Source organism: Chaetura pelagica, unplaced genomic scaffold (assembly GCF_000747805.2).
Source record: "Chaetura pelagica isolate M959 unplaced genomic scaffold, ChaPel_1.0 scaffold690, whole genome shotgun sequence".
In the NCBI taxonomy this organism is placed as follows: domain Eukaryota; kingdom Metazoa; phylum Chordata; class Aves; order Apodiformes; family Apodidae; genus Chaetura; species Chaetura pelagica.
The window spans coordinates 381152-392319 of NW_009951806.1; the positions used below are offsets into that span (position 1 = coordinate 381152).

At 53.8% G+C, this 11168-nt stretch overlaps 1 protein-coding gene across 1 annotated transcript; it reads right to left on the reverse strand.

Moving 5' to 3' along the window:
• Positions 1-350: 350 nt before the first annotated feature.
• CRYGS (crystallin, gamma S) lies at positions 351-6040 on the reverse strand. Its single transcript, XM_010007877.1, has 3 exons — positions 6020-6040; positions 2845-3087; positions 351-623 (listed from the first exon to the last, which is right to left on the reverse strand). Exons 1-3 carry the CDS (start codon positions 6038-6040, stop codon positions 351-353), a joined length of 537 nt encoding a protein of 178 aa, XP_010006179.1.
• Between the last annotated feature and the right edge of the window lie 5128 nt (positions 6041-11168).

Genomic DNA, 11168 nt, shown 5'->3' on the forward strand with positions numbered 1-11168 from the left:
CCCAGATGCCATTGGCCTTCTTGGCCACCAGGGCACATTGCTGGTCATGCTCATCCTCCTGCCCACCAGCACCCCCAGGTCCCTTTCCCCTACCCTGCTCTCCAGCAGCTCAGCCCCAACCTGTCCTGCTCCATGGGCTTGTTCTTCCCCAGATACAAAACTCCACCACGTTTCTCCCTTCCCAACTCTCCAGGTCTCGCTTCGAAGATCTCTCAGCTCCACACCAGCTCCTCCAGGGCAGGAGCAACCACAGGCAGACCCCCTCCCCCCGAGAAGAAGCTAGGACTGGGCGAGCTGAGTGACTCAGTTGCTTTATTGCAGTGTGTCCAGCTGCCCCAGCAGGGGCTGCCTCACTCGGCGATGCTGCGGAAGGACTGGACGGCGGGACTGGCCGCTCCCCACTCCACGGGTTTGCGGTACTCGCCCTTGGGCAGCAGGTACTGCCTGCCCCGGTAATTGGGGTGCTCGTAGAAAACCCAGACCCCTTCCAGCACCCTGCAGGCATGGATCTCACGCATGTGCCACTCCTCCATGACCGAAGGGCAGTCTTCGGTGGCTTCGAACATCTTGCCGCCGAAGTCGCCCTTCTCAAACACCTGGATGTGGCCCCGGCTTCCACCTGGCTGGAGAGAGGGGAGAGGATGCTGGGGGGAGGCAGCGGGAGTTCCCAGCCCCCGTGGTCACCAGCAGGAGGGAGCAGAGCTGAGGCACAGCCAGACTCGCATCAGGCACAAAGCACCACACCCCAGCACACCGGAACGGGGCTGAGCAGCTCCTGGCAGCTCCCAGAAGGGCAGCAGGGAGGGAAACTCTTGGCCAGGCATCCCATGCGAAGAGGACACGAAAGCAGCAAGAGAGAGCAGAGCAGTCCCTGCTCAAATCCCCTCCTTGGTTTTGCAGGGATGAGTCAGAATCCCAGACTGGTTTGGGTTGGAAGGGACCTTCAAGATCATCCAGCTCCAACCCCCTGCATGGGCAGGGACACCTCCCACCAGCCCAGGCTGCTCCAAGCCCCATCCAACCTGCCCTTCAACACTGCCAGGGATGGGGCAGCCACAGCTTCCCTGGGCAACCTGGGCCAGGCTCTCACCACCCTCACACTCCACAATTCCCTCCTCATGTCTCACCTCAATCTCCCTCTGCCAGTTTTCATCCCTTCCCCCTTGTCCTCTCCCTCCCTGCCCTTGTCCCAAGTCCCTCCCCAGCTTTCCTGGAGCCCCTTCAGGCACTGGAAGCTGCTCTAAGGTCTCCCTGGAGCCTTCTCTTCTCCAGGCTGAACACCCCAACTCTCCCAGCCCATCTCCAGATCTCAGATCACCTCCGTGACCCTCCAAAGGCTGCAGGGAGGGTTAAAGCCAAGCCAGCAAGTGCTGAGCCCTCCATCCCAGCCACCCTCTGCCTCCAGCCCTTCAGCCACTCGCTGTGAGCACCAGAAGCAGAGCCTGGACCCCCCCCATCTCCGTTCCCTGCTCCTCCGGGCAACCAGGAGTTTAATGAGCTGCTGACCCCAGCCGGTGTGGATTCCCAGGAAGGCAGCGCCGCTGTTTCCCGCTGGGATTTGAAGGGCTGCGTTGCCTGCGGGCGCTGCCACGGCTGGAAGCTGCAGCTGCCCTGGACGTGGCTCCCAGCCCAGCTCTGAGGGGTCTCTGGGATCTGCTGCAGCTTCTCCGGGATGTTCTGCCCTGCCCTCTGCCTTGTGCAGCCTCCCCAGGAGCAGCAGGGGAAGCACCAGGTGGACAAGCAGGTTAAGGTCTCTGCGTTTCATCCCCCTGGAAGAAGCTGTGCTGCTGTTCCCTGTCCTGCGTGTTTTCCCTCCATCTCTCATGCCAGAGCTCTGAACCAGCTGGAAGCTCTCCCTGCCTGGCCAAAAGGGATTTAGACCTCGTTCCAAGCCAAAACAGGCTCAAAGTGGCATCAGACATCCAGACATGAAGGCAAAACTCCTTCTCAGCTGTGAGACTCACTCCACGCAGTGGGAACCCGTGGCTGTGCTACTTGGGTCAGCACAGATCCCCACCACAGATCCCCAAGCCCTGCTGCCAAGCCACAGCCCATCCCCACCCACCAGGCCTGCCAGCTTTCAAGGGTGTTTGTCCCCCACCAGCTTCCCAAAGGGATTGCTCCTTCTGTTTCCTTTCTCCCCCACAGCACATCCACAGGGTGTGAAGGCTGCCAACCTGCTTCCATCCTGTTTCCTGCTGGTGGGAGGCCCGGGGCTGCTGGAGGCTGCAGAAACATCTCCCCAGCATCAGTTAGGAGGGGCTGAGCACAGCTCCAGGCACTGCCCTGTGCTCCCCCAACACCAGGAAAGCCCCCAAGCTGCTCCAAGGAAAGCTTCAGGCATCCCTCCCACCCCTGGTCACGTCCTCCCCATGCCCAGAGGGGCTTGGTGACAGTGACATTTGGTTCCCTGTAGCAGAAAGGAGCCCTAACTTGCTAGAGAGGCAAACAAACTGCCCCTCTTTCTGCCCCCACTGTTCCCAGACTGGACCCCCCACCATCAGATTGGGATCAGTTGGCAGCACAACAGGGGAGAGACAAAACTCAGGGTGACCTGCCCGGACACTGAAGTCCCTGGAGGAACAGGCAGATAAAATGTACTGCTGTTCCTGTGGAAACTCACCCACAAAGCACCTGCAGGGAAGAGTGGGAAGAGATTCCCCCTCTCCCCTCGCCAAACACCTTGGCATTCCCAGAGCAGGACGGTGGGAACCAACCCCCTTTTGGGAGTTCCCTCCTTCTTCAGGGAAGCTCCCAGGAAGATGGGGCCACCCACCCACCCCCTGAAAACCCCCTTTCACGGTGGGTGTGCCCGTGCAAGATGGGGAAGGAGCTCACACTTACAATCTGGACGGCTTTGCAGGAGCTGAGGCGGTCGTTGAGGCCCATCCAGTGGTGGTAGTCGGGGTATTCCCCGTGGCTCAGCACGTACATGTTCCCGGAATAGTTGGGCCTCTCATAGGCCACCCAGGTGCCTCCATCCACCCGGATGGAGTTGCAGCGACTCAGGTAGGTGTGGAAATCAGGGCAGTCCCCATCACACTCATAGCAACGGCCCAGGAAGTTCTTGTCTTCGTAGAAGGTGACCTGAGAAGGAGAGCAGAGGAAGGGAAGCAGGGGGGGGTTCCTCCATCCCTCAGGCACCTGCACCCACCTCCTGGCCACACCACGCCGTGAGGGGTCTGGAAATAGAGCCTTTCAAGTGGCAAAAAGGCATCGAGCAGAATCTTCTGCATCCCAACCCATCCTGGGAGCTGATTTCACCACTCTAGCCCCACCAGCTCCTGTGTTGCCACCATCTCCTTGGCCTGCCCAGCACCCACTTCTGTCCCAGTACAACCCAAAGGTCCCTTGGTGAAGCCCCTTGTCCTCTTTGCAGCAAGACACAAATAGAACATTTCCCACCCCCCTTCTCTAGATCTGTATTTATCACCTGCACTGGCTCACTGAGTGCTGCTGAGGGGGTGGTGACATCTCTTCCATCCTGGGACATGTCTTATCATAGAATCATGGAACGTGGGGGGTAGGAAGGGACTTTAAAGATCATCTAGTCCAGCCCCCCTGCAGTGCACAGGGACATTTTTAACCAGATCAGGTTGCTCAGAGCCTCCTCAAGCCTGACCTGGGATGTCTCCAGGGATGGAGCCTCCACCACCTCTCTGGGCAGCCTGTGCCAGAGCTTCACCACCCTCAGTGTCAAGAGCTTCTTCCTGACACCCAGTCTGAATCTGCCCTGCTCTAGTTTAGGGCCATTGCACCTCATTCTGTCACCACAAGCCCTTGTCCCAAGTCCCTCCCCAGCTTTCCTGGAGCCCCTTCAGGCACTGGAAGCTGCTCTAAGGTCTCCCTGGAGCCTTCTCTTCTCCAGGCTGAACACCCCAACTCTCCCAGCCTGGCTCCAGAGCAGAGCTGCTCCAGCCCTCCCAGCATCTCCGTGGCCTCCTCTGGATTCTCTTCAACAGCTCCATGTCCTTCTTGTGTTGGGGGCTCCAAACCTGGACACAGAGCTCCAGGTGGGTTCTCAGGAGAGCAGAGGGGCAGGATCCCCTCCCTGGCCCTGCTGCCCACTCCACTTTTGCTTTGATGCCATTTGCCCCCTGGGCTCTGAGTCTTCTAGTCCCACAACCGCTCTCCTTGCTCCCCATTCTACCAGTTCACAGTTTGCTTTCTCCAAAGTCAATGCCACGAGCTGGACATCACCCCACTTGCCAAGAAAGATGCCCAGGTTGACAGCTCCAATACCATGCATGCTCCAGACACCATTCCACCTTCTCCAGCCTTCCACCATGGCCTCAGCCCCATACCTGCTGCCAGCTTATTTAATAGCATCTCAGGTGGCCTCAGATGCTCCAGGGAAAATTTTTCTGGCCACAATGATTCAAACATCTAACACACAGAGCTCTACAATCCATTTCCCCCATCATTTTTCCACAGCTTGAGGATTAAGCCACACAAATCACCTTCTGCTCCTACCTGGTTGCACTTTACCTTTGACTGCTTCTACTGATCTCACATCACTGCTGTTAGAACCACTGCTGGTTGCCCCAGTTTCAATGCAGGAGACAGACTCAAACCCAGCATGACCTACTTGGGACTCTTTTTTCCCCATTCACTTTGTCTTAAAAAAATAATTCAGCCAGTTTCCTACAGCTGGTTGGTCAGGGTGTCCCACCAGCCTGGTCAGGTTTCTGGGGAGTTGGACTCATCATGACAGAGGATTTATATCCTGGGGTTTATGGCATTGACAGGTCTTAGGACAATGTGGTTTCCTTCACATTTTCTTTTTACTTTCAAGAGACTCAGGTCCCACTACAGAGCAGTCAGCACATCCAAGCCACTTGTCCCCACATCCCTCCTTCCTGAGCAAGCTCTTCCCATCTCCAGTGCCATGGAGAGCTGGGAGATCACTACCATCTTTCCAGCAAGTGAATAAATGTTGCAAAGGGTGTGCACTAAAAAGCCCCAGCTCCAGTTTTCCCCACCCTGCTGCCACTGGGTGCAGTTAACCATGCTGGTCAGCCACAACCCTGCTGTTGTCTTACAGATCCTGGCTCTTTGTCCCTAGAGGTATCACCTGAAACATCTACCAGTGTGAGCCCAGAGACAGCCCTGCCAGCCCTGCTCACCAAGGCTCAGCAGTCACTCACCACCAGTCATCCTCTTCTTGAAGCCAGTGGTGAAGGAAGCCACAGCACCCCTGTGACACCCTCTGCAGGGCCAGACACAGGGATGCATCAGCCACTACCCTCCCCCTGGGACAGCTGAGGAGCTCTCCCCTTCTTCAGCCTCACTCCCCAAGCTCAGCAGCCTCTTCTGATCTGCAGTCCCACTCCTGGCCATACAGTGAGGGTCCAGCATAGAATGGTGAAGGTCGGAAGGGACCTTAAAGATCATCAGGTTCCAACCTCCCTGCTACCAGCAGGTGTACAAGTCTATAGGACCTGATGAGATCCATCCACTGGTCCTGAGGGAAGCTGGTGGATGCAGTTGCTAGTCCTCTGATGATCCAAGGGCTGGTGCAGCTCTGCTGTGAAGAAAGGTCCCTTCCAACCCCAACCATTCCATGATCCTACGATTCGTCGCTTTGTTTCAGTCCCATCTTACTCCTCACGTCTCACTCCAGCACAAAGCCCCTTTAATCCATTCCCCCTTGTCCTCTCACTCCAAACCCTTGTCCAAAGTCCCTCCCCAGATTTCCTGGAGCTCCTTCAGGTAGTGGAAGGCCACTATGAGGTCTCCCCAGAGACCCTGATGCATTTTCAAGTATCCCCTCACCAGTCACTGTCTTCAGCTCCCTCCTTTGGCAGAGCCCACACCTAGAAGAAAGAGCCAAGATCTGGGAAAAAGACTAGGGAGGGCTCAGCTCCACCTTCCCTCCATGTGAGGAGGGATTACAAGCACCTCCTCTTGCCAACAGACCAACAGAGGGGGAAAAGAAACCAGAGTTCCTCCACGACTTACCCCTGAATCAATTCCGTACTCAAAGCCACAATCCTGAAGAGTCTGCAAATCAACTTACCTTGGTCCCAGCTCTGGACATTTTCTGTTCCAGCCAAGCTCCTCAGTGCTGGAGGAATGTCAGAAGCTGTTACAAACAGCCAGGATCCCAGGCACCCTTTTTATAACGGGCTTGTTTTAAACCAGACAGCCGCTTTGTCATGAGAATAGGATCCAAAAATTGAGTCAGTGATTCCGAGGCTATAGCTGGTTTCCAGAAAAACAAACAGGATTATGGAATAAAAGAAGGCTTCACCATCCTCCCTTTGTTCCCATTTAGCTGAGTCAGAACACCAAAACTCTGCCAAATGCACTCAAAACATGCAGCCCCCTGCCAAGCCCTGGAGGACAAGGAGGGGGGACAATTTGGCTGCTCTCTCCCTTTCAAGAGTGTTAAACAAGAAGGCACCTTCGTCAGCTCTGAACCACCCAGCCCCAGGTCTGAGGAAGGGACCCAATATTTATCAGGGAGTTGCTCCCATGCATGAAGGGTGCAGCTGGGAAACGGTGGCCAAGGGCTCAGGGCAGACACTGCAGCCTTGCAAAGAGCAGCCTCTGCTTCTTAAAGCTTCTTGTGGAAACCTCTGGGCAGCACAAAAAGGCCTTGTATGTGTTCCTAGGACACCTACTTAGCTTTGAGCCCTGCTGCTCCAACTGGTGCCCGGATTGAGGGAAGGAAAGACGTTTGGCCACACAACCCCAAAGGGAGGGATTTCACTCATCAAATAGAGAAGAATTGCATCCCAAATTCCTGACAAAATCTGCCAAGTGTGATAAATTCATGGAATGGTTTGGGTTGGAAGGGACCTTCAAGATCACCCAGAGCCACCCCTCCGCTGCATGGTCAGGGACACCTCCCACCAGCCCAGGTTGCTCCAAGCCCCACCCACCCTGCCCTTCAACACTGCCAGGGATGGGGCAGCCACAGCTTCCCTGGGCACCCTGGGCCAGGCTCTCACCCCCCTCACACTCCACAATTTCCTCCTCATGTCCAACCTCAGTCTCCCCTCTGCCAGTTTTAATCCATCCCCCTTGTCCTCTCCCTCCCTGTCCTTGTCCCAAGTCCCTCCCCAGCTTTCCTGGAGCCCCTTCAGGCACTGGAAGCTGCTCTAAGGTCTCCCTGGAGCCTTCTCTTCTCCAGGCTGAACACCCTAGCTCTCTCCCTTCCTGGCTCCAGAGCAGAGCTGCTCCAGCTCTCAGGTCATCCATTCAACTCAGAACTCCTAAGCCAGTGTCTGCAGTTTGAGCTGAAGAGTTTTGCAGTTGGCCACCCTCAGGACCCCAGAGCAGGGAGGCAAGGATTCAAGGATTGCTGGCGTGTGTGCACCCAGACCCCCCCTCCCCGCCAGTCAGTTATGAAAAACCACCTCTGCAGCTTTTCACTCCACCAGCCCAGAGGCTTAGTGAAACAAAGGGCAACAAATTTGGCACAGCATAGCCTGGAACACACAGACCCTCTTTTAAATCTGTCAGGACAAGCAAGTCTCCCAGCAGCTGCTCTGTGTGCCACCCCGGGGACGCTGCCACTGCCCTGCTCCCCGCAGCCAGGTGGGACAGCCTGGGACACTCATGCTCAGCAGCACCTCACCCCCTGCCCAGCTCAGTTGCCTTGGATCACCCAGTGCTGTTCCTTCCAGCTGTTATTGCTACACCAGAAAGCTGTGAAGCCACTGAGCCTTGTGGTTTTTATTCAAATGTCTTACCAAGATCAGAGACCAAACACAACAAAGGTCCTACCCGAAGGCAACTCAGCAGGCTCACTAGGACATCTCACAGACTGGTTTGGGTTGGAAGGGACCTTCAAGATCATCCAGATCCAACCCCCTGCATGGGCAGGGACACCTCCCACCAGCCCAGGTTGCTCCAAGCCCCATCCAACCTGCCCTTCAACACTGCCAGGGATGGGCCAGCCACAGCTTCCCTGGGCAACCTGGGCCAGGCTCTCACCACCCTGACACCAAATAAATTTCCCAACATCCAACCCAACTCTCTCCAGTCTAAAGCAATCACCTTCTGCCCCATGGCTACATGCCCCTATAAAAGGTCCCTCCCAGCCTAGAAGTCCCACTATAAATGACAGCACTTAAGAGGACACCAAGCTGCTCAAGAGCTCCACTTCTTGTAGATAAACGTGCAGTCTGTGTCTGCCCTTAAGAAAGAGAATGAAGGTTTCTCCTTGTTGCAACTTTTCACATCATGTGAAGTTCCTGGTGGCTTCTTTGTTGATCACTCAAAGCTCATTAAAAAGCACCTCAAAGCTCCACTGGGGTTTCTTTGCACAAACCTGCTTTAGAAGTCAGTGAAGTATCATAAACTCACCTTGTGTTGCACCACCTGCCTCCCCAGCAGCCAAGAGAGACCTCCAGAAAAATTCCAGCATACCAAGAGCTGTGTAGACCAGAGCTCCTGCCCTCTCAGGCTGCAGATCACACCTTCAGTCACCTGTGCAAAGCTTCTCCCTACTTTGCCCAGCTAGTTTAGGTGCTCAGCTACAAGCACACCTCTCCAAGACAAGGTTCCACCAACATAGTAGCCACTCAAGTACATCCTATTTAGAAGAAGGTAGGAAAAGGTGCTGGTGTCAAAATGCCAGGCCAGGCTTCCAAACCTTCAGCTGGTGAGGAATGAGACCTTCTCTCAGGTTCATGAAGCAGTGGAGATGTTGTTTCCCTCTAACACACCCTGCAGGTAAAGCCCTTTCCCTAGGACACGTGCCAGGCTTCTCTGAAAACTGGTTTATTGACATTTGTCAAAACAACATGAGCACAGCAAAAAAAGAAGTTCATTTCATCAAATCACATGAAGTGCCACGCTCATATCCAAATCTCATTGCATTTCCTTCATAAAAACAAGGTGAAACATTTATATTTCCACATTTATAAGAAGAGTGAAGCTGGCTTGTACCATAAAGATGCAGGTGAGTTCTGCACCAGGATGGGCTCCTCTGCTGGACACTAACCATGAGATGCCCACCAAGGCACCTGCAACAAGGGGCACTTCATCATCCTCTAGTGACAGGTGCTTTTCTCAGGTACCCACAGAACAGTCACACATTCCTGGGAAAGCAGCAGATGAAAAATCCCCAACCACACAGTCCAGTCCCCACCGGGGCTGGGAGTCAAGTCCACATCAAATGTGTTCAGGCAGGATGGTCAAAAAGTCTGAATGAGAAGTGTCTTCAGTTTAATCACTGCCTGTTCCCAGAACTCTGTAATGAAATAAGAGGAGCACATTTTATTCCCAACAGTGGCAAATAAAAAGCAAATCCAAGACTGAAAAAAAAATCAACTTTCTAATGTTTTGAAACAGAAAAACAATAAGGGTTTTTCTGCAGCTGCTGAACTTCTACTGGAGAGTCCATCCCTGGGCACTGAGATGCTGAAGGGGCTGGAGCATCTGCCTGTGAGGAAAGGCTGGGAGAGCTGGGGCTGCTCAGCTGATCAGAGACCAAACACAACAAAGGTCCTACCCGAAGGCAACTCAGCAGGCTCACTAGGACATCTCACAGACTGGTTTGGGTTGGAAGGGACCTTCAAGACCATCCAGATCCAACCCCCTGCATGGGCAGGGACACCTCCCACCAGCCCAGGTTGCTCCAAGCCCCACCCAACCTGCCCTTCAACACTGCCAGGGATGGGACAGCCACAGCTTCCCTGGGCAACCTGGGCCAGGCTCTCACCACCCTGACACCAAATAAATTTCCCAACATCCAACCCAACTCTCTCCAGTCTAAAGCAATCACCTTCTGCCCCATGGCTACATGCCCCTATAAAAGGTCCCTCCCAGCCTAGAAGTCCCACTATAAATGACAGCACTTAAGAGGACACCAAGCTGCTCAAGAGCTCCACTTCTTGTAGATAAACGTGCAGTCTGTGTCTGCCCTTAAGAAAGAGAATGAAGGTTTCTCCTTGTTGCAACTTTTCACATCATGTGAAGTTCCTGGTGGCTTCTTTGTTGATCACTCAAAGCTCATTAAAAAGCACCTCAAAGCTCCACTGGGGTTTCTTTGCACAAACCTGCTTTAGAAGTCAGTGAAGTATCATAAACTCACCTTGTGTTGCACCACCTGCCTCCCCAGCAGCCAAGAGAGACCTCCAGAAAAATTCCAGCATACCAAGAGCTGTGTAGACCAGAGCTCCTGCCCTCTCAGGCTGCAGATCACACCTTCAGTCACCTGTGCAAAGCTTCTCCCTACTTTGCCCAGCTAGTTTAGGTGCTCAGCTACAAGCACACCTCTCCAAGACAAGGTTCCACCAACATAGTAGCCACTCAAGTACATCCTATTTAGAAGAAGGTAGGAAAAGGTGCTGGTGTCAAAATGCCAGGCCAGGCTTCCAAACCTTCAGCTGGTGAGGAATGAGACCTTCTCTCAGGTTCATGAAGCAGTGGAGATGTTGTTTCCCTCTAACACACCCTGCAGGTAAAGCCCTTTCCCTAGGACACGTGCCAGGCTTCTCTGAAAACTGGTTTATTGACATTTGTCAAAACAACATGAGCACAGCAAAAAAAGAAGTTCATTTCATCAAATCACATGAAGTGCCACGCTCATACCCAAATCTCATTGCATTTCCTTCATAAAAACAAGGTGAAACATTTATATTTCCACATTTATAAGAAGAGTGAAGCTGGCTTGTACCATAAAGATGCAGGTGAGTTCTGCACCAGGATGGGCTCCTCTGCTGGACACTAACCATGAGGTGCCCACCAAGGCACCTGCAACAAGGGGCACTTCATCATCCTCTAGTGACAGGTGCTTTTCTCAGGTACCCACAGAACAGTCACACATTCCTGGGAAAGCAGCAGATGAAAAATCCCCAACCACACAGTCCAGTCCCCACCGGGGCTGGGAGTCAAGTCCACATCAAATGTGTTCAGGCAGGATGGTCAAAAAGTCTGAATGAGAAGTGTCTTGAGTTTAATCACTGCCTGTTCCCAGAACTCTGTAATGAAATAAGAGGAGCACATTTTATTCCCAACAGTGGCAAATAAAAAGCAAATCCAAGACTGAAAAAAAAATCAACTTTCTAATGTTTTGAAACAGAAAAACAATAAGGGTTTTTCGGCAGCTGCTGAACTTCTACTGGAGAGTCCATCCCTGGGCACTGAGATGCTGAAGGGGCTGGAGCATCTGCCTGTGAGGAAAGGCTGGGAGAGCTGGGGCTGCTCAGCTG

Coding starts and splice junctions, on each gene's coding strand:
- CRYGS (XM_010007877.1), bottom strand. CDS start 6,040: ATGTCCAGAGCTGGGACCAAG. Junction 3,088..6,019: donor TGTCCAGAGCTGGGACCAAG/GTAAGTTGATTT, acceptor TCTCCTTCTCAG/GTCACCTTCTACGAAGACAA. Junction 624..2,844: donor CCTGCAAAGCCGTCCAGATT/GTAAGTGTGAGC, acceptor CCCTCTCTCCAG/CCAGGTGGAAGCCGGGGCCA.